Source organism: Tiliqua scincoides, chromosome 1 (genome assembly GCF_035046505.1).
Source record: "Tiliqua scincoides isolate rTilSci1 chromosome 1, rTilSci1.hap2, whole genome shotgun sequence".
In the NCBI taxonomy this organism is placed as follows: Eukaryota; Metazoa; Chordata; class Lepidosauria; order Squamata; family Scincidae; genus Tiliqua; species Tiliqua scincoides.
Genome location: NC_089821.1, coordinates 272,077,672 through 272,100,028, shown reverse-complemented (window position 1 = coordinate 272,100,028; position 22,357 = coordinate 272,077,672). Strand labels below are relative to the sequence as shown.

General features: G+C 43.4%; 1 protein-coding gene across 3 annotated transcripts in view; it reads left to right on the top strand.

Annotated features, from left to right (window-relative positions):
- The window catches only part of RTN4 (reticulon 4), a 77,467-nt gene that overhangs the window by 20,692 nt on the left and 34,418 nt on the right, over positions 1-22,357 (top strand). Inside the window, exons 2-3 of one of the 3 annotated variants that reach the window (XM_066625970.1) lie at positions 2,578-2,634; positions 4,038-6,437. The exons of 1 other annotated variant lie outside the window; for it this stretch is intronic. In XM_066625970.1, the coding sequence (XP_066482067.1) occupies positions 2,578-2,634; positions 4,038-6,437 (2,457 nt within the window). The remainder of the gene's footprint in view (positions 1-2,577; positions 2,635-4,037; positions 6,438-22,357) is intronic. One more of the 3 variants, XM_066625979.1, reaches the window with a different exon arrangement.

Below are 22,357 nucleotides of genomic sequence, written 5' to 3'. Positions count from 1 at the left end.
CCCAGGATCGCATCACTAAGGGGGGCGCAGGGACTGGCATGCACTTACCGGTCCCTGCAGAAGCCTCCTGGGGTGCCAAAAGACCTGTGCAACCCTCTGCAGGGTTCCCTATGTCTTAGAAAGTGAAAGCGGAGCAATTGTGCTTCACTTCAGGTTTGCAATTGCAAACTGGAGGTGGAACGCCATTTCTCTAATTTCACCTTCTGAAACTTGGAGAGCCCTGCAGAGGGTCGTGCAGGGCACCCTGCACCCTTGGGAGGCTGCAGCAGGGACTGGTAAGTGCATGCCATTCCCTGTGCCCCCCCTTAGCGACACGATCCTGGGGATCGCTTTGCTGCCTTCCCCCTGCCCCATTGCCTTCCCCGCTCCCCCTCAAGGACTTACTTCAGTCCTCTAACTCCCTGTGAGTTTGAGAACCGCTGGTGTAATGTGATGTATGCTCGAGCAGTACGCTTAGTACAATCTGGCTGCTGTATTCTGAACTAGCTGAGGTTTCTGTCTTCTGCATAGACATGCTTCCAAGGATATATTTCTGTTACTTTCAGGAACATGCAGATGGATGGTTATACTATTAAAAAGCACTCCTGGGGGTTTTAAATGTGATAATGGAAATGCATAATCCTTTTGAAGGTGCTCTAATGTGCGTGGACAAAACACAGCAGACTGGTGTGTAGGTGTATAACCAAGTAAATTGTTTGACTAGCATTTACCAGCCCTTCAGTTGTCATAGACTTGCTCTGGCTTGCTTGTTCAGGTTGGGCATCCCTTATCCAAAGTGCTTGGGATGAGAAGTATTTTGAATATTGGGTTTTTCCCTACTTTGGATTACTTGCATAAAGATAATGAGAGATTTTGGGGATGGGGCCCAAGTCTAACCACATAATTCATTTGTTTCATATACCCCTGATACAAATAGCCTGCAGGTAATTTTATACAATATTTTTAATTTTGTTCATGAAAAACAGTTTGCTTTTATTTCTTAAGGCAAAAAAGTTAAAAAAAAAAAAAAGACATGTTCTGTATTTTGAAATCTGGATAAGGGGTACTCAACCTATACTTCTAGATATTTTCTACCAAGTTCATATACTGCCTCAATAAAGAGGTTGTCATCTCTCTTGTGCATGGTGCACAGGAGTCCTTTGCATAATGCTTTCTTTCTTGGATCAGTCAGGAAGACTATTTTTGGCCCATTTCTATGGAGGCTTTACAGTGGTGGAACTCATGGTCCACCATTTTAAAGGCCACAGCGGTGCTGTATATAGTGTGCTGCTGCTGAGCATATCAGAGCTACCAGTGCAAACAGCTGGAAACTCTGCGTGCATGAGACTGACAGATCGGACTCTCACCAGAACAGTTAAGATGGCAGAAGGGGTGGGCTATGGGCAGGCCATAGATGGTTTGAGGCAGGGAGCGCATTGGATGCTTCAGAGGCTGGAGGTTGCGTATCTCAGTAACCAAAGTGTGCACTGGGTCCTGTCTCTGATTCCCTATCCTGACCTGCGCCCATTCTCTCCTGGGACTTACACCAGCAAAATAGGTGTCATGAGTTCAGTGAGATCCTTAGGGGATCAGGTGGCCTACTGGGAGGTAAGAAATGTTTTTTACTTACCCCTCTCTGGCCATTTGATACCCCCCCCCTCCATAACATGCTGTAAATGCTCTGTAGGTGTAACTGCATTCTGTGGAGTGGCAGGGGATAGAATCGGGCCATAGTTATTTTCTGATCAATATTGTACTCCTTTAAATAGTGGCTTTTCAGGTTTGCAAGGTGTAGGGTAGAGGTTGTGTAAAACATGTTTGAGAGTTAATGGTTGAATCAAAATTGTTCTTCTGTTCACCAAAAGTACTATAGTTTAACTAATGCTCAGATTTGGTGCTGTGTAACTGATGTGCAAAAATGTTTGTCTGGATTAAGATAATGTTTGAACCTGGAATTTCAAGCAAGGTCATTAATTTTACCCACCTTCCTGATTGATGTGACCTACCATACTTGATTCTATGTGGTACATTTCTTTTTCATTTTTTTTAAAGTTCATTTTAACCAACTTCAGTGTGCTTCATATTAAACCTCTTTTGAGGCTTAAGAATGGAAGATACAGGCTTCAGTTTTGCGTGTTGATGCACAGTTGGCCAATACACTTGAGTGTATTGTGTGGGGGAAAGCTGTAAAATTAGGGGTCCTGACATAGGAGTTGTCTTGGAAAGTGTGAACAATAGCTAGCTATTTGGCAAGGAGGGTGGAATATTGGGTGACCTGTGAATGACCTGGGATAGTAAGCAAGGGTGTGGTGGCTGAAATGCCCTGGAATTTTAACTGATTGGATCAGTGCTTCTGAGCCAGTGCTTCTGGGCTTCCTTCTCATAATGCAAACAATGTAATTGATCCCTAACTCTGAGGGCTAGATGAGGGAAGCTTGCACAGAATGATCTCTTACATGCAAACTCTTACTTTGATTTTAAAATTAGGGGTGTGAAATGGTGGTTAAAGATTGTAAGCTGTTCTTTTCTCTCCCCTTCTTAAAAAAAGTTCTTGTCCATATTTCTTTCTGCTGAGGTCATACTGTATTTCTTTTTCAGATGAGACTCTTTTTGCTCTTCCTGTTGCATCTGAACCTCTGATGCACTCTCCTGCAGGCAAGTTATTTCAGCAAGCCCTTTGCATTAGTTTGCCCTATGTCCTTTGAGTATTTCTTCCTCTTCCCCACTAATAAACTCTAGATGTATTTACTAAAAGCTGGCATGGATCCAAGAATACCAAGTCTGCTAAATTTAGAAAACATAGTTTTTAATCGGCTCAAAATTCAGACTCTGACAGAGTTCGTTTTAAACTTAAACCGCAGCTGTCTGTAAATTCTTGGACCCTTCTTGGTAGGATATCTTGTAGCTACTATTTACAGCTTAACCATTTACAGTAGAGTTGCTTTTGCCATTGCAGAGTCAGCTTTAATTGTAATGGATTAATGTAGTTCTAGTGCTAATGGCATTCTTTTGTAATTGCAGTTACCTTTGAGATCTTTCCTCTCAGATATGCCACTGAGGACCAGTGCAGATGTAACACTGTAACCTAGTCCAGATGTTACAGTATTGTTTAATCGTCATTTAGTGCAGTGATTGTGAGCCTTGGGCTTGTGCACGAGGGAGGAGGTTTTCTCATTTTGTTAAAAGATTTATTATGTCTGAAATTTGCATATCCCAATTTCTAATGGTAGTTGGCAAGTACCTTTGGTTAGAACAAACTTGGATTTGTACATCCCAAATTGGCAGTTAAAGTAGAGAACATTCTTCCCTCATCTGTGAGCCTGAGATTTGTGATCATCTTGCTAAAATCACGATTAAACCATAGTTTAGCATGATGTCTGAACAGGGCCTGCCAGTCTCTTAACCATGATGAAAAGAGTGGGTTGCAGGCTTTCCATTCCCCTTCAGTGTGAATTATCTTTTCCAACCTTAACCAGAGTTTTTTGTTTGTAGATATTAACTACATTTAATACTAAACAAGATTCCCATTGTAACCAAGCTAGTTCCAAAACTAGTTTCAAACACTGGTTAAGGGGGAACCCAGTGTTTAAACAGGATTAGCGATGGTAGACCCACAAAAGCAAACTGGGGTTAAGAAGAGCAGGAGAAGACGTTTATGAGGCAACATCCTATTAAATATTAATGGTTAAAAGACTGTGGGTATTATGTCTGTGTCAGATCGAATAGTGTGGGTTTGTTTGCTTTTTTTTTTTTTTTTTAAAAAAGGTCTGGAGCAGTGGGGTGGAGAAGAAATGAGACCCATCACTCTGGTTATTTTATAAAATGTGGGTGCTTGGCATGGTCCTGAGCTTTTCTGTAACCTTAACTGGATTGCCCAGAATTTGTTGCTCCATTAACATTTGCCTTCTTTGGCTAACGTAATAATGCATGCCCTTCTTGCTAAACTTCCCAGCTGTAAGGGTTGAACTAGCTACTGTTTTGGAAGCTGTCATTAAACTTGCCTTAACTTTCACAGCACTTGCACTCTTGCTAACTCTCCTTTCTGTCCATGGCCACAGACGAAAGTATGGACTGGCAAGAACAGCCAAGTCGCGCGCACTTGGCCAACCAAGAAGATTCTGCCGCTGTCCTGCTTGATGCTACTGCTTCTCTTCCTTCCCTCTCTCCTCTCTCAGCCAACCCTTTTAAAGAACATGCAGCCCTTGATACAATATCAGATGGACTTTCTGCAAAAGGCAGTTATGATCATGTTGAAATTGAGGCATTTAAAGCAGCTACCAAAAATGCACGAAACCCATTCCTTGCAGAGGATGATGGTGATGCTCCAGAAGTAAAACATTCAGGAAGTGTGCCCCCATATAGCGGAGCAGAACTTTTTTCTTTATCTCAGCCTGAGGCAGCAGTAGACACTAAAGTAAGGTCTGATATAGAAAAATTTCCTGTGTATCAGCAGGACTCTTCCCCAGACTCGCCTGTTGAATTGTTTTCAAAGCAGGATAAAGACTCCTTTCTTGAGGATAGGAAGTATATTGATGATCATGATGATAAAGGAGCTTTCACAGATAACCGTTCTGTAAGGGATGAATATGTAGACTTCAAGCCTTTTGAATCGGCATGGGCTAGTAATGAAAAAAGTGGTTTGAACGATTCAGTGAAGAATCAGTTGGATGGCAAGTTAGAAAGTGGCATAGATAAGTACGATTCAGAGAAGGGTAAGACTCCACCAGCACAAAAAGACTTTGAAAAAGAGAGTGAAAGTAGCAATGAAGATATTTCTTTCCCAAGCACTCCAGAAGCTACAAAAGAATCCTCACAAGCTTATATTACTTGTGACAAGTTTGAGCCGGCTGAGATAGTTGAGAGCAACAAGGCCAAGTCTCTGCCTCTGGTAGAGGAACAGACTTCTGCAAATAAAACGGATGAGAAAAAGATAGCAGAAATGAAGGCTCATTTTGGCACAGAGCAGAGTGGTACTCAGGCTGAGCTGGCAAGTGGCAGAGCCCAGAAAGCTGATTTTGATAAAGCAGAGAGTCTGCCGGTGAAGCCTGCTGATGCTGTGGCTAATATGCCTGAAGGTCTCACTCCAGATTTAGTTCAAGAAGCATGTGAGAGTGAGCTGCATGATGCAATCAGCCCCAAACTTGCTTATGAACCCCAGATTGATTTGGTCCAAACATCTGAATTGTTGCAAGAACCTTTGAATGCTGCTGTACAGCTCTGTCCCTCCTTTGAAGGAGGAACAGAAACTGCTCCATCCCCAGTTTTGCCAGATATTGTTATGGAAGCACCATTGAATGCAAACACTGTTGGGGTAGGTGGCCCTGCCATACAGCTTGAAGTCTCTTCATCAGAAAGTTTTACTGCTGCCGCTGCTACTGATGACTATGAGAATGTAATGAAGAAGTCGGAGAAGCCTCCATCCTACCAGGAGACGATGAATGTACTAGCAACCCAGGTGCAGGAGCCAAAGGTGGAGATCAATGCTAAGGAACCTGATTCTCAGAATGGTGCAGCTCAAGAAGTGTTGGAGACTTCTTATATCTCCATTGCCTGTGATTTAGTTAAAGAAACCAAGGTCTCCAATGAATCTGCTTCTCCAGCCTTTACGGATTACTCCAAGACAGTCATGACAGAATGTGTTTCACAACCTGTGCCTGAATATCCTGAGCATCTTGAGAAAGCATCGCCACCAACTCTGCCTGGAAAAAGTGACTTCTTTATTTCTCAGCCAGAACTCCACCTTGCTCAGACAGAGAGAGAAGCTGTGAAAGAAGAGGAACCACTTGAAACTGCCCCTAAGCTTGTGTCAGAGGAAGGTCAGAAGAAGAAACCTGAGGAATTGCAGCCTCTTGTTAGCAAACCTTACTTGGAATCCTTCCAGCCTGAGCTGGAACCTTCCAAACATGTACCTGCAGCGTGGTCTCCAGAGGTGGAGGCTACAGACCTTGCCAAGAAGCAAAAGTCCCCTCAAATACATATGGAAGAACTCAGCACTTACTCAGATGATTTCACTGTTTCTAAGGAACATCAAAAATGGGATAAAAGTATGCTGTCTGCAGAATCCTCTCCAGAAACAGATGATTTTTCCAGAATCTCTTATCAGGTTGCTGAGTCCGTGGTGGGAGCGACAGAAAATGGTACACTAAAAGAAGACGAAAGTAGTGAGATTATTGGTGCAGTCAAAACGGAGTTAAGGCAGTCTCCTTACCAAGAGGTAGCCCAGGACCTGTCTTTGAAAAATGTACATGTCAGAATTGAAGAGCAAGATCTTCCCTTGGAAAAGTCCTCTGAAAAACTGGACAGAGAAGTTCTTGAAACGGCTGAGGCTCCTCCTTTGCCTGCAGAGTGTATAGGAAAGGAAGTCAGTGTAGGAAAAGAAGCTGAGAGAGGAGCTGCTTCTGTTAAAGAAAAGGAGAAATTATCCCCTATGTTTTCAACAAAGCTGAGTAAACCTTCAGGTAATCTGCTTTCACTTCCTTTGCATTTCACTAATCAGCATGTTCAGCATGCCATGGCTTGTGTCTTTCTAAAATGTATGTCTCGTTACCTAACTGTACACCTCTGTAGTGTCAGAGGTGTGGTGTCAGAGAGTGGTGATTTGAATTGTGCTCCTCTTTGCTTGCCACCCAAACCATCTTCCCATTTCAAGAGACTGCATTAGATGAAATGTTTTCCTGGTCATAAATGGTGTGATCCTGCTTGCTTCAAAACTGTACCATCTGTGGGTCTTTGTTTGGAAGGGATATAAACCAGGTTGGCATGCTCTCTGAGGCCAGTGCAATGTTTAGACACTGATGCCTTTTGTTTACTTTCTAATGGGACTTCTAATCTGTATTTCATGGCCACAGCCCAATGCAGAGTTTAAGCAGGGTGGAGTGATTCAAACCAGCTGTTTAAGTTGCTGACTGAAAAGGCTAAACCATTGATTTTAAATTGGAATTTTCCATTTATTTAAATATGTTCTAAATTGATTGGTAGGTAGAGTTCTAAATATAATTTATGCACTTAACTCTGAGCCACTTTCAGAGATTATGTAGTTATTAGAGGATGAGTACAGTGTCATCCAGATGGATCAGCACATAACCTGTGTAGTGACTTGAAAGTCCCTGGTTCACCATATCAAGATATGATATGAGAATATGACCTGTTGCACTGTATTATGATAGGCAAATGTTTTCCCCACAGTTTGTTTACAAAGAAAGGCAGCCTTTCATAAGAGGGTCACAAACTGAGTTTTAAGAGATGTTTACATTAAGCCTAGACAAACATGGGGTTTACATGAGGTTATTTTTAAGAGAAAAGGCTGAGATGTTAAGAATTTAAAATTTACATCTTTTTTATCTACTAAGTGTCCTCTAAGGCCATTGATTTCTTAGATTTATGGTGAATTGTTCACTGGAAATGCTAGCTGGTGATCAGTGGAAATAAAAAAGGCAAATTCCATGTTAATCATCAGAAAAGGGATTGAAAATTACAAGGGCCTTAAATCAATGGTGTGGCTGTATTTATCTTTTTTTGAGATGGGCCAATCATGAAGTTATAAAATGGAAACTGAAATGATAAAAAAAGTTGGAGCACCTTCTCTACTCTAGGAGGGTAAAGCATTTTGGATTCATTAGGAAAAAAAGAATGGGTGGGAAGTATATCATAGAGCAGGGATTCTCAAACTGGGGCTTAGTGACTCCCCAACCTGAGGGCCCTGTACTCTTTCCCCTTAAGGGGCGGGGTGGGGGGAGTCAGCGACATGATTCCCAGGATCATGTCGCTAAGGGGGCTTCAGGGACTGGCATTTACTTACCAGTCCCTGCTGCAGTCTCCCGAGAGTGTAGGAAGCCCTGTGTGACCCTTCGCAGGGCTCCCCAGACTTCAAAAAGTAAAAGCAGAACGATCGCACTCCACTTCCAATTTTGTGGAGGCAGGGCGTGATTGCTCCACTTCACTTTCTGAAGGCTGGGGAACCATGTGGAGGGTTGCATAGGGCTCCTTGCATCCCCAGGAGGCTGCTGCAGGGACTGGTAAGTGGATGCCAGTCCCTGCACCCTTCTTAATGATGCAATCCTGGGGATTGCGTCACTGCCTTCTCCTTGCCCCCACTGCCTTCCCTGTTCCCATGCAGGCACTTACAGTGGTCCTCGAACTCCCTGAGAGTTTGAGAACCGCAGTCCTAGAAGATTATGGATAAAGTGGATAGAAGAAATATTTGTCTCCTAATAGTAGGCTGCACACTTAATGTATGGGGTCTGCTGCCTCAAGATCTAGTCATGGCCACTAGGTTAGATGGCTTTAAGAGGGTATTAGACTAAGGGCACAAATCCTAACCTACTTTCCAGCACAGACATAGTTGTGCCAGTGGGGCATGTGCTGCATCCTGCAGTTGGGGGGCAGTCACAGAGGCCAAGGTACGGCAATGTTTGTTCCCTTACCCGTAACTTGCATTGCCCTTATGTTGGTGCTGGAAAGTGGGTTAGCAGTTTGCCCTAATTCAGGGAGGGTAATTGTTGGTAGACCAATTAGCCATGTTGGCTAAATGGAGCCTATGTGTTCAAACTGTAGTATGCAGTGTAGCTCTGCATACCAGTTGGCTGGGACAAACAGTAGGGGAGGGCTGCTTTCCTGCTTGTTCCCTTTGTAAAAGCATTTGACTATTGATGAAAACAGGATCCTGGGCTGGATGAATGACTGGGAATAGCTTGTTCATTCAAAAGACTGAGACCTCTGGGAGATGTTAAGGCAGAGCTAGCTAGAGTAACCTCACTACACTTGGTACCATGAAAAATTCATCTGGGATTATAAAGAGTCTAAATCAGTGGTTCCCAAACTTTTTCAGCTGGCAGCTCCCTTGACCTATTGGGCCATTGGCTGTAACCCATTAGGGCTATAATCCAGTGCACTGTATAGGGCAGTGAGTTTTTCACAAGGATTCCGCGGCTCCCCTGGCTGATTTCTGGAGCTTTCTGGGGAAACATAGCTCACAGTTTCAGAACCACTGGTCTAGATTAGCAGTCTCCAAATTGGACATCGCTGCATGCCACAAACAGCCTCCCCGGGACAACTGGAGCTTACCGTTCCACCGGGGAGGCTTCCATTGTCGCCCCCAATTGCTTCCCATGTTTGCTCTGTCCTGTTGCATCTGCCAGGAAATCTGGGAGCTGAGCCTGCTGGAACAGCAGAACACCGAAGCAGAAGGGTGGAATTAACATGGAGGGATGATTGGTGGTGACAATGGAAGCCTTTTCTGCAGAACAGTAAACTCTGTTCACACAGGGAAGGGACTAGCAAGAAATATAAGAACAGCCCCACTGGATCAGGCCATAGGCCGATCTAGTCCAGCTTCCTGTATCTCACAGCAGCCCACCAAATGCCCCAGGAAGCACACCAGATAACAAGAGACCTGCATCCTGGTGCCCTCCCTTGCATCTGGCATTCTGACATAGCCCATTTCTAAAATCAGGAGGTTGCACATACACATCATGGCTTGTAACCCGTAATGGATTTTTCCTCCAGAAACTTGTCCAATCCCCTTTTAAAGGCATCCAGGCCAGATGCCGTCACCACATCCTGCGGCAAAGAGTTCCACAGACCAACCACATGCTGAGTAAAGAAATATTTTCTTTTGTCTCTCCTAACTCTCCCAATGCTCAATTTTAGTGGCTGTCCCCTGGTTCTGGTGTTATGTGAGAGTGTAAAGAGCATCTCCCTATCCACTTTATCCTTCCCATGCATAATTTTGTATGTCTCAATCATGTCCCCCCTCAGGCGCCTCTTTTCTTGGCTGAAGCGACCCAAATGCCATGGCCTTTCCTCATAAGGAAGGTGCCCCAGCCCAGTAACCATCTTAGTCGCTCTTGCACCCTTTCCATTTCCACTATGCCCTTTTTGAGATGTGGCAACCAGAACTGGACGTAATACTCCAGGTGTGGCCTTACCATCAATTTGTACAATGGCAGTATAATATTAGCAGTTTTGTTCTCAATACCTTTTCTAATGATCCCAAGCATAGAATTGGCCTTCTGTACTGCCGCCGCACATTGGGTCGACACTTTCATCGACCTGTCGACCCCCCGCAGATCTCTCTCCTGATCTGTCAGACAGCTCAGAACCCATTAGCTTATATGTGAAGTTTTGATTTTTTGCCCTAATGTGCATGACTTTACACTTACTTACATTGAAACGCATCTGCCATTTTGCTGCCCATTCTGCCAGTCTGAAGAGATCCTTCTGGAACTCCTCACAATCACTTCTGATCTTCACCACTCAGAAAAGTTTGATGTCATCTGCAAACTTTGCCACCTCACTGTTCATCCCTGTCTCCAGGTCATTTATGAAGAGGTTGAAAAGCACCTGTCCCAGGACAGATCGTTGGGGCACACTGCTTTTCACCTCCCTCCATTGTGAAAATTGCCCATTGACACCCACTCTCTGTTTCCTGGTCTTCAACCAGTTCTTAATCCATGAGAGGACCTGCCCTCTAATTCCCTGACTGTGGAGTTTTTTCAGTAGCCTTTGGTGAGGGAATGTGTTGAACACGTTCTGAAAGTCCAGATATATAATGTCCACGGGTTCTCCTGCGTCCACATGCCTGTTGACCTTTTCAAAGAATTCTACAAGGTTTGTGAGGCAAGACTTACCCTTACAGAAGCCATGCTGATTCTCCCTCAGCAAGGCCTGTTTGTCTGTGTTTTGAGATTCTATCTTTGATGAGGCATTACACCATCTTACCCGGTATAGATGTTAGGCTGACTGGCCTATAGTTTCCTGGGTCCCCCCTCTTTCCCTTTTTAAAGGTCTTCTGCTGTGAAGACAGATGCAAAGAAATCATTTAATTTCTCTGACATTTCTAAGTTTCCTTTTATCTCCCCTTTCCCTCCCTCACTATCCAGAGGGCCAACCGCTTCTCTGGTGGGTTTCCTGCTTCTAACATATTTGAAGAAGCTTTTATTATTCCCCTTAATGTTGCTGGCCATGCGTTCCTCAGTCTCACTTGGCCTCCCGTATCACCTTTTGCCACAGTTTATGTTCCTTTTTATTCTCCTCATTAGGGCAAGACTTCCATTTACGGAAGGAAGCTTCCTTGCCCTTTATGGCCTCTCTAACGTGGCTGGTTAGCCATGCGGGCACCCTCCTGGACTTAGTGGAGCCCTTCTTCCTTTGCGGTATACACTTCCGGTTTACTTCCTTTGCGGTATACACAAGGTCGAATTTGTCCCGCGGGCTGGAGTCTGAAGAGCCATGGTCTAGATCATTCTGGAAAATGGTTGGTTTGCACCCTAGCTGTCAGAACCTTTATTTCAGCATTCTATACAGTGCCCTTCCTCAGTTTACTGCCACACTCTTCCCTTTCTCAATTAGCACAAAATCCGTTCCCCTTATCCATTTGCACATGACCATTGCTTTTCCAACTTTTCACCCTTAGCTGTTCAGATCTTTTGTGTTTTTGTAAACAATTTGATCTGTTCTGTCCTACTTCATCTTATGTCTGGCATTCCTTTCCAGAACATCTGTGTGATACTGCTTCTTTCACTTCTTTTGAACGTTCTCAGCCCTGTACTTCTTTAGAGCCTCTGACTTAACCCCTTCTTCTTTATCACAACTGAAAAGTAGCCCAAATGTGGGTTTGACTGTGTTTACTCATGTTCATCTCTTATTATCTATGCCCCACTCTCTTCTCCCTTTGGTGTTTTCTTCCAGGGCCTAAGTGTAGATTGTGAACTCTGCAGGGAAGGGACTTGTTGCTTACTCAACAAATGCAATATACATTGATACTGCTATGAGACTAAGGGCGCAATCCAAACTGCGCCCTATGCCGGCCCAAGTTCCTTGGGCCAGCCTGGGAGGGTTGCAAACGTGCCATAAAGCACGGGCCGTAAAGCTGACAGAAGCCTCCACGCCAGCTTCTCCCCAGCTCCTTGCGTCAGCAAGGACAAAAGGTAGGTGTGGGGGGGGAGGAGGGGGGGAGGCATTCCTGGACGGGGGAGGGAGGGCAATGGGCAGCCCCTGGGGCAGACAGGAGGGGAGTGGGAGGCGGGGCTGGGATCCGGCTGTTATGCTGGATCCCAACCCCCATTCCCAGGGAGAAGCTGCTCCACTCTTCTCGGACTTGTGCTGCCTCAGGAGATGGCGCAAGTTTGAGGATACCCATAGGCGCTAGCAGTCCTTACGCGGGGGTAAGGGAAAAAGTTTCTCCTTGCCTCTGGCTAAGCCGCTTCTGGCCACAATTCTGCGCTGGATACAGTGCAAGCCTCCTGGCTTGCCCGTTCCAGCGCAAGTTAGAATTGCACCCTAACCCACTTTCCAGCACTGACATAAGGGCAATGCAGCTCCGAGGTAAGGGAACAAACTTTCCCTTAGTTTGAGGAGGCCTCTGAGAGTGCCACCCAACTGCAGGATGCAGCACATGTCCCATTGGCACTGCTATGCCAGTGCTGGAAAGTTGGTTAGGGCCTAAAACTTTTACCAGCAGCAAATTTGAGCTAAATTTGAGCTAAACTGGTGAGCAGAGGCAACTGGAGATGAGACTGGCTGCGGTCCATCTGGAATTCCTTTCCAGAGAAGCCTGGTTGGAATTAAAGAGAAGGGAGCAAAGGAGTTAATCTTGCCACTTCTTATGCTGTGCCCCTGCCTTGTTAGATGACTGGTAGTTTAGAAAAAAAGTGAATTAGGAACCAGTGCTGAATAGGGAAGCTCATGGTTGCAGTTTCCAGAATCTGTGTTCGTGGGACAAAATAAACACTCTGGAAACTTTGAGACTTGTTTCACAATGCCTATGGCTTGCTACAGAAACTCTTGAAAAAATCTTGGGCAGGGTCCTCTACCTTTTCTTGTTGCATTGAATTGTTTGTCACATTCCAGTTGATTCTGACTTTCCACCACTGAACACTGTGGCCTTTGTTGAAAGATTCCTGTGAATTATACATAAGCCTCTGACTCAGCGGAAAGCTACTTCTGGTACAGGGCTTCTTTAGCCTTGACGTGAGATGCCTCTGAGTTGCATGCTGTGCTGCTTATCCTTTCTGGTTTCTTTGTGATCAAAAGGAAAATCAGCCCAAGTCTGCAGTTCTACAATTTGTGTAGTTCCTACACAACTGTTCCTACATTTACAGTTCCTACAAAACTGTAAATATGATAAAGGAGTGGGGGTGGAAATGAAAATACTTTTTTTGGTCTTATCTTGTGTCATTGTGTTTGATCTTTCCCTTACAGCACACAGAGTCTTTGGGTTTAATCAAGAAAATCCTCTAGAATTTTCTTTTTAGAAGTTTCTGTGTTTAACTTCTCCCCATGCTGACCCAATTAATATTTATTACAGCTGAACCATCCATTTGTTTCATTTCAAAGGTATCAGATGTGTTAGAATTTTTGATTTCACCTCATTCCTCTTACTAAGGTTGTTGGTTTGTTGTGACAGATGATTTAACAGCAGCATCTGCCAAAGAGCAATGCAGAAAGACATATATATGTTAATCTTAATAAATATAAGGAATACTGTGTGAATCAGCCACACCAGCCATATTGCATTTGGAGACAGAGCACAACCATTGTATTTTGATTGTATTTCATTTTGCTTTGACTAGTTTTCAGAATATTTTATAGTAGAAAAATGTTATGTAAAATACAGTTAGTAAAATAATTTTAAAAAAGTTCAAATGAAAAATGGCCACTCCTCTGAGGTTCAGGTCCCTGTCACATGAGCTATATGCAATCTTTAAGTAGTACTATTGAGCTGTGTGTGTGTGGGAGTAGTGATTTGACAATGTCACTTGATGAGGACTACAGCTGAGCTAGGATTAGAACTTGCCTAAGTCAACACAGTCCCTTTCCAGTTTGTTCATGGTGTTTTCTAAGACTACACTTCTCCTTTCTGCTGTCCTTGAAAACCACACCACCAGCAATTTGCCCCCTCTTTGCTTTTAAAAATGGAAAACGCAATGGTGAGGACAGAAGTAGCCTAGGGTTACTGCAATGGCCAAACAGATCTTTCTTAACAGACAAACTGCGGTTTTGCCACATTTTGACAAATGTGGATTGGAAAGCAGGTGTGACTTGGCAATTAAGGGGGAAAACTTGCTTTTAATGAGTCTACAGAAAACATTTTAAATCTGGTCAGCATTTTTGGTTCTGATTGAAACTTTGGAATAGTTTTGGATTTGAAGAGTACAGGTTGAGTCTTGGTATTTGTGAGGGTTCAGTTCCCAGAACTCATGTGGATGGCAAAAATTGCATTAAAGCAAATCCATTTAAAAAACAATGTTCCTTTGCTAGGTGATTTAAAAACAGCCTAGCTTACCTTTTTTATGTGAAACAGAGGTATTGGGCAGACAGTCCTTCAGTCAGTCTCTCTCCAGGTGCTTAGAAAGGCTTCACTCTGAGCCAGAAACCCCTCCCTTCTCCCAGAGATCAGCTCTGGGAAGGAATGCAAAGTGATTATTATTCTTTCATGTGCTGGGGGGGAGTAAAGGAAAGGCTGCTTGCCTTGGAGTGAAATTGTTCTAAGTGCAAGGAGGGAGAATGATTGATGGATTGTCAACCGACTGCCCCCTTTCGCATTATCGAGGCTATTGTTAACTGACTTTTTCTTTAATTGAAAGGGCTCTTCTCATCGCATTGAGATAAAACCTCTGGTGAAAAATCAGTGGATAATTAGGTTGTACCTGTAGATTGGTTGCTCCTTTTCTCTCTCTCCCTATATTTTTGATTTGTGTGAGGGTGCATGCACCTGTGTATAGGTTTGCAAACTTGTTGGTTGGTGTTGCATGTTATATTCATGGGGCATGTGGGAACGGGTGTTTTATTATAGTTGGAATGTTTTGTCAATTCATCATTTGTGTTAACCACTGGAAAAAACATCTAAATAGCATAAAAAAGAAAACAGAATGTGCATCTTGGTATCCTATGCTAGGTAGGTATCCTATCTATGCTAGGTAGATGACTCAGTACAACTTGATAGCTAGTCTCCCCTCTGCCAGCCATTGTTTTTACTTGCAGACATCTACTGAAGCCAACAAACTTGCCCTTCCTAACATATTCACATCCCAATCCTATTCTTCCCCCCAATGTAGCAACACCAAAATGGCTGTCATTGCATCCTGCAGGAGAGCAGTTTGCAAAGGTCTCCTCTGGGTAGGTGTCCACAGTGAGGGAGGTTGTACTTGGACCTGCACAAGTGAAATTGCTGGCACAGGTCTACATGGACCCGTGCCACAGGATTGGTCCAGGAAAGGGGTTGGGATTTGGTGGCTGCTACTGAGACTGCCCCCTTCCTTGCCCCTAACGGCTCATTCCCCACCTCTTTGTAAACTTCTGTGAACCTTGGCAGGCAGATCTGCAATGCCCTGTCTGGCACATAGCACATTGGGCAGCAGACTTTGCCTCCCAAACCATGCTCTGTGAAGTCCCTTCCAACTTGGGGCAACTTGGAAGTTTGGCCCCTTTGCCCAGGAATGTTGCTGACCCATGTTGCCAAGGACAGTGGTTCTCAAACTTTTAGCACCGGGACCCACCTCTTAGAACGAGAATCTGTTAGGACCCACTGGAAGTGATGTCATCAAACAGAAACATTTTTAACAATCCTAGGTTGCAATCCTATCCATACTTTCCCAGGAATGAGTCCCATTTACTTTCATTATTAAAAGCATATACTTAGTAGCCTGTTCAAAGTACAGATGTGCAACATTTCCCCAAATATAGTCCCATATCATGGTAACATCAAGTCTAATATATTAAAAATAAAATATTGAAATGAATGAGAACCCACCTGAAAATGGCTCACAACCCACCTAGTGGGTCTCAACCCACAGTTTGAGAAACACTGGCCTAGGTAGTCTGATCTTAAGGCAATTAGGTGCCACCCACAATCTCCTGGGGAACTGAGACTAATGTTCCCTGACTTGCCCAACATAATCCAGTGAGTGGAGTTTGAATCCAGTTCTCCCAGAGTCAACTCTGCAGAGACCCCAGATTGGTATTTGCATGGCACTGAAATACCAATACTTGGTGTCATCCAAGGGATGGAGTGTGCTCTTGCTTAATGAGGGCTCTGGGCCTTGTGTAGTTATAACTTGATCTGTCAATAGCCTTGAATATCTTTCAGATGGATAGCAGTCTGGTTTTTAAACAGTTAACCAACTCATCAAGTGCTCTTAATATTGCAACAATGCCTCAAAGGTAGGAATGTATGAAACCACCATGAGAATTTTCAGTACTTTTACAAAACAATATTTTGGTTCCCTTCCAGTTCTTTAGATATGTTGTCTGAGGAGCTTCCTGACTTTGGTTAAACTTTGCGTTAGGCAAGATTTGCTTCAGGTAAAACTGAATGATTATTCCTCTCTTGGGCATATGTTTTCTCTGTATTCCCATCAGATTTGTGAAGTGGACAGTGATCTGCTCTGCTTCGATTCGAGTTTAGCTGTTGATTTTCTGAGAATGGATGTGGATGCTCTGTTCTCCAGTCTGCCAGTGTTTCTCTGCCATGATTAAAAACACACCAGTATATTAATGTTGGTCTTTAAGGGCTATCATGCAGTGATAGAACATCCAGATAGTTTTAGGATATTCTTTGAATGTAGGAGATCCCAGATTCACATTCTTACATGTCCAGGCTAGGCTATAGTTAGGAAAAATAGAGTTGCTGCTAGGAATGCAAAGCTAGAGCAGAACAGCGGTGTGACTCAATATAAGCCAGCTTCATATGTTCATATGATAGACATGCACAGCTTGCTCACAAGGTCAGCAGTGTTGAAATCCTTTTACCAGGGTTGCAAGCATTGTTCTTTCAAGCCACAAGGCTCAAAACCCAGCCAAGCTGAACTCCTTTGCAACTTGGAGCTCTGCATTTCTGGAAGTTCAGCAAAGAAGTATGAAATCATCACTGTGCATCTGGAAATACTACAGTGTAGCTGGTGAAGGCGTCCATGTGGTGGCACAGACCTCCAGGGAAGCAGTTCCCAATCTTTCCACTACTACAGTGCCCTGCCATGGCAATGCCATTGTGCAAAATCTTGTGCAGTCTTGACCTGGCGAGCTGGGGGGAGGCCGTGCAGAGCCTGTGAGTGCACCATGGTGCAGAGGGCTTTGAAAGCGCCAGTGCACAGTTTGGGAACTACTGCCTTGGAGGAAGATTGGTTGGAAGTTAGCCAGGGTTCAAATCAACAGTTAAAACGTTGAGAACATTAAGATCTTTGCTGGATTAGATGAAGACTCCATCTTGTTGAGCATTCTAGTTACTTATTTGAAATATGTATAGCTTACCTAAAGAACCATCAGGTGCCTAACAGTATTTGTAAAGCAATAAAATGAAAGAATTCCAGATAGGCTCTTTCAGCTGTAGTTTTTGAATGCCCACAAACAGGGCATGAAGATAGCAGACCTTGTTTGTCCCTCAGCAACTGGTAATTGGGGACATATCACCCTGATATATGCAGGTTTCATTTACGTATCATGGCTGGTAGCCTTTGTTAGACAAATCGTTAGAGTATAGATCTAATTGTTTGTTTTTCACGACCATCCAAGCTGGAAGGTGTCATCCTATCTTGTGCTGGTAAATACTGTTAGGTAGTTAATAAATTGACTGATTGCTTGATTAAAACTTAAACAGTCAAATACTTTATCCAGCCTTGGCATTTAGCCTTCATGCATTGCATAATTGCCTTTCTGACCTTTTCAAACATTAAAAAAACAAATACATTGAAGACAAGCAGAATAATTCTGGTTGAAAGCAGCAGTGAGCTTTTTTCTTCCACACACTAAAAATGTCATCCAGTCACACTTGTTTCAATCCCAATGTATAATTTAGACCCTGTTTAATTAATATTTAAAGCAGCATCAAGTTGGTTCTTGGAAGAAAAGCATTAATATATGTATTAAGATGGCTGTTTTTATATAAAGGTGGTTATTTTTGTCCCAAGGTACCCCAATTTTATGTTTAAATAGACTGTTTGCATGAACTTTGCGTGCTGCTTATGAATTAGTCATTTTAGTTCAGCAGAGCAGTGTTTTGCGTATGGGAATCTCTTTGCTAAGTGGAGGAGAGTTGTAACTCTGTAGGAAACATGCTGTCAGCTGAGGAAAGAGGTAGTTCTGTAGGGAGACAGAAGCTCTTGCTCAAAAACTAGAGACTTTTTTTTGCAGTCATTGCCTGTATAGTTAATATATCTGCAGTTTCTGGGGAATGGGGATACAAATAAGTTTTTAAAAAAACTTGTGGATCTGCACATTGTATAAACCTGCACTTCTGTGAGCCCATACAAAATTGTAGACAATATGCAGCTGTCTCTTTAACATTGCTGCAGGTTGCTGTGGCTTATACTGCCACCTGTGATATAGTGCTTTGCAAACTGGGCTGCAGTGGTCATCAATTTTGGTCACAAGCTCTTGAGAAATTGGATGGTTCCTTATGTGTACCAGGAGTTTGAGCTGATACTGCTTGTTGGCATTTCTATGTTAGATTTAAGAACTTGAAATATTTCTTTGTTTCTTGCTTATATAAGGCTTCTTATAGCCTTAAGTGCTATACCCTAAGCTTCAAATTAGTTTTGGTATCTTCAGTGGATTTTAAATTGGATTGTACAAGCTATCGTTTTTTTATATGTTTATTTGAAGCTATTTCTAACATTACCTACCAAGTTGTCTCCCTGTAACGAGCTATGAAGGGTATATTTAGAATATTAATATCATATAATGTATCTAGCAAAATGCTTTATACATCTTTTCACTGTTTCAAAATCTAGACCCAAGCATAATTGAACATCTTCCTTCTCCTGTCAGCTCCTTGATATACACTACACATCCAGGAATGTTCAGTCACAGTTCTCTTCCAAGGTTCTTTTCCTTGTGTAGAGCTTTAACTTAAATTGAGATGACTGTGGTAACTCTAGTAGGATGTTCTTTGAAAACAAAGGCAGAGAAATATTGCAATGGATAAACTATTTGGAAATGATAGAATTCTGTTGTCTATCTCTGGTCTTCTGAAACATTCATAGATGGATGGGAACCAACCTTAAATTATCATCTTATCATTTTTTTCTCGTGCTGGTTGTACCTATGACATTTATAGTTGCTCTTCTACTGCAGTTCAGGCAAATGTCCATGCTTCCTCAAATATCTACTTTGTAAGAGTATGTGCCACTGCTCTTATCCTCGTCTGTGGATTAGTACTAGTACTTCTCCCTCCACACTTGCCCAGTAATCTTTGTTCAAAGCTCCTCAAAGTCTTGTCCTGTGTCTAGTGTGCCTGTAGCTGTTCTGTTTTAGATGTTGATCACACTTTAGATGTTCCTCTGGCAGCAGTCAAGTTCATTGCATTTCCTTCCTGTCTAGTGTTCATTGTTGTTTTTTTTAAAAATCCACTAAATACCCTTGATTAGTAGGGCCATTTTGACGTTAAGTTTGGCATGCCCTTTCACCAGAAATCACCCTCTTGAGAACTCTAGTCTCCCCTTTTCAGAGGGCTTTGAAAGCATTCTTTATTACTACAGGGGTTTCCCTCCCATGTGTGGTTTCTCTTGTCCATGGTTCTCACCGCCCCCTCCCCCCAAATCGGCTCATGACTTGGCTCTTGCTTGCAGACACTTTGCAAAAGGAGGTTTTTCATCCTTTTGCTTTGGAACAGGAAGCAGACAGCATGAACCTAGTTAGACAGCTTCTAGAGCAGGGGTGCTCAATAGGTGGATCGCGATCTACCGGTAGATCGCGAGGCAAAATGAGTAGATCATGGAGTGCCAACCCCCCCCTTCAGGTGCCTCTGGGAGGAAACGCCGGGAGTAAGGCCCATTGTACTCAATGGGGCTTACTCCCAGGTAAGTGTGGCTAGGATTGCAGCCTCCCAGCCTAATCCTAGGCATGTCTGCTCAGGAGTAAGTCCTGTTATACTCATTGGGGCTCAAGGTACACCAACATACATTGTACACATAAATGTTATATGTTATGATGGCGCGAACATTGTAAAAAAAACTCTGGTAGATCTCCGGGCCTTGCTGGGTTTCAAAGTAGCTCTCGAGCCAAAAAAGTGTGAGCACCCCTGTTCTAGAGGAATGCTACGGGAGATAGCAGTGAGAATCCTAATATAAAGTGGCCTGCAGAGGACGTCCTCTTAGTATTCTCACTATCACTTCCTTTAGAGTTTTTCTAGCAGCTATGAAGCTAGGTTCTTGCTGTCTACTTCCTGTTCCAAAGTGAAAGGAAGACAAAACTCCATTTTGCAAAGCATTTGTAAACAGAGAGGTGTGTCAAGACCATGATGGGAGGGGGAATTTGAGTATGGTTCACTGTTAGCCTGATTTTGGGTATCCGAGGTAGCAATAGAAACGTATCCCCTGCAGATACACTGGGATGCCTATGTTCTCCCTTCTTGGAACTAGCAGCTTCACACATAAGTGTTACCAGTTTCATGAAGGCACTGATGATTTTTGCCCCTACTTAGCTTCACTCAGGCTTTTACATCAAGCAGCAGATTATAAGTACATCAGACCATGCTCTGTACTGGGTTCTTTAGGCAGCCTTATAAACTGCAGATCACTGGGAGCTACTACTTAAAGTACAACTTCCTGTTTCATGCTTACTACTGGGCAGCTTCTTACATTTTAATTGCTTTAGTTTATGCTGTACCTGCTTTTTTGCAGTCTTGTCAAAAAAGCAGGCAAAAAATTTCTTGATTACTTTGAGCTAGAAACCTAAAATTCTCAACTGAACCTTAGATAATTGCTTATCTCCTATGACACTTATTGAATAGGAATTCAATTGCTAGAATTTTTTTAAATAGTGGCTTCCAGTTCGGCTGCTACTTCTGTATTTTTAGTTCAGTTTGCCAATCTGCATATACTTGTGTTGGTGAGTATTGGCTTAAAAGAGAAAGTGAACCAGCTTCTGTGCTTTGTTACATGGAGGTAATTTTTCTTGTCCCAGGTGACTACCCTGTCTATAAGCCTTTTTATTTTAAAATTGTATGTACTGTTTTCTTCCACTAGGAGACTCAAAGAGCCTACAAATTACAACTAAAAAAGCTCATTATGGGGGGGGAGGGGAGGAGGAGGTCAGGCAACCCATTGAAAGCACAAAATAACCTCTAAACCAGCACATTATAAATATGCAGGAACATGTTAAGAGGTGTATACCGCAAAGAAAGAAGGGTTCCACTAAATCCAGGAGGGTGCCCGCATGGCTAACCAGCCAAGTTAGAGAGGCTGTGAAGAGCAAGGAAGCTTCCTTCCGTAAATGGAAGTCTTGCCCTAATGAGGAGAATAAAAAGGAACATAAACTGTGGCAAAAGAAATGTAAGAAGGTGATACTGGAGGCCAAGCGAGACTATGAGGAACGCATGGCCGGCAACATTAAGGGGAATAATAAAAGCTTCTTCAAATATGTTAGAAGCAGGAAACCCGCCAGAGAAGCGGTTGGCCCTCTGGATGGTGAGGGAGGGAAAGGGGAGTTAAAAGGAGACTTAGAGATGGCACAGAAATTAAATGAGTTCTTTGCATCTGTCTTCACGGCAGAAGACCTCGGGCAGATACCGCTGCCCAAACGGCCCCTCCTGACCGAGGAGTTAAGTCAGATAGAGGTTAAAAGAGAAGATGTTTCAGACCTCATTGATAAATTAAAGATCAATAAGTCACCGGGCCCTGATGGCATCCACCCAAGGGTTATTAAGGAATTGAAGAATGAAGTTGCTGATCTCTTGACTAAGGTATGCAACTAGTCCCTCAAAATGGCCATGGTGCCAGAAGATTGGAGGATAGCAAATGTCACGCCTATTTTTAAAAAGGGAAAGGGGGGGGGACCCGGGAAACTATAGGCCGGTCAGCCTAACATCCATACCGGGTAAGATGGTGGAATGCCTCATCAAAGATAGGATCTCAAAACACATAGACGAACAGGCCTTGCTGAGGGAGAGTCAGCATGGCTTCTGTAAGGGTAAGTCTTGCCTCACGAACCTTATAGAATTCTTTGAAAAGGTCAACAGGCATGTGGATGCGGGAGAACCCGTGGGCATTATATATCTGGACTTTCAGAACGTGTTCGACACGGTCCCTCACCAAAGGCTACTGAAAAAACTCCACAGTCAGGGAATTAGAGGACAGGTCCTCTCGTGGATTGAGAACTGGTTGGAGGCCAGGAAGCAGAGAGTGGGTGTCAATGGGCAATTTTCACAATGGAGAGAGGTGAAAAGCGGTGTGCCCCAAGGATCTGTCCTGGGACCGGTGCTTTTCAACCTCTTCATAAATGACCTGGAGACAGGGTTGAGCAGTGAAGTGGCTAAGTTTGCAGACGACACCAAACTTTTCCGAGTGGTAAAGACCAGAAGTGATTGTGAGGAGCTCCAGAAGGATCTCTCCAGACAGGCAGAATGGGCAGCAAAATGGCAGATGCGCTTCAATGTCAGTAAGTG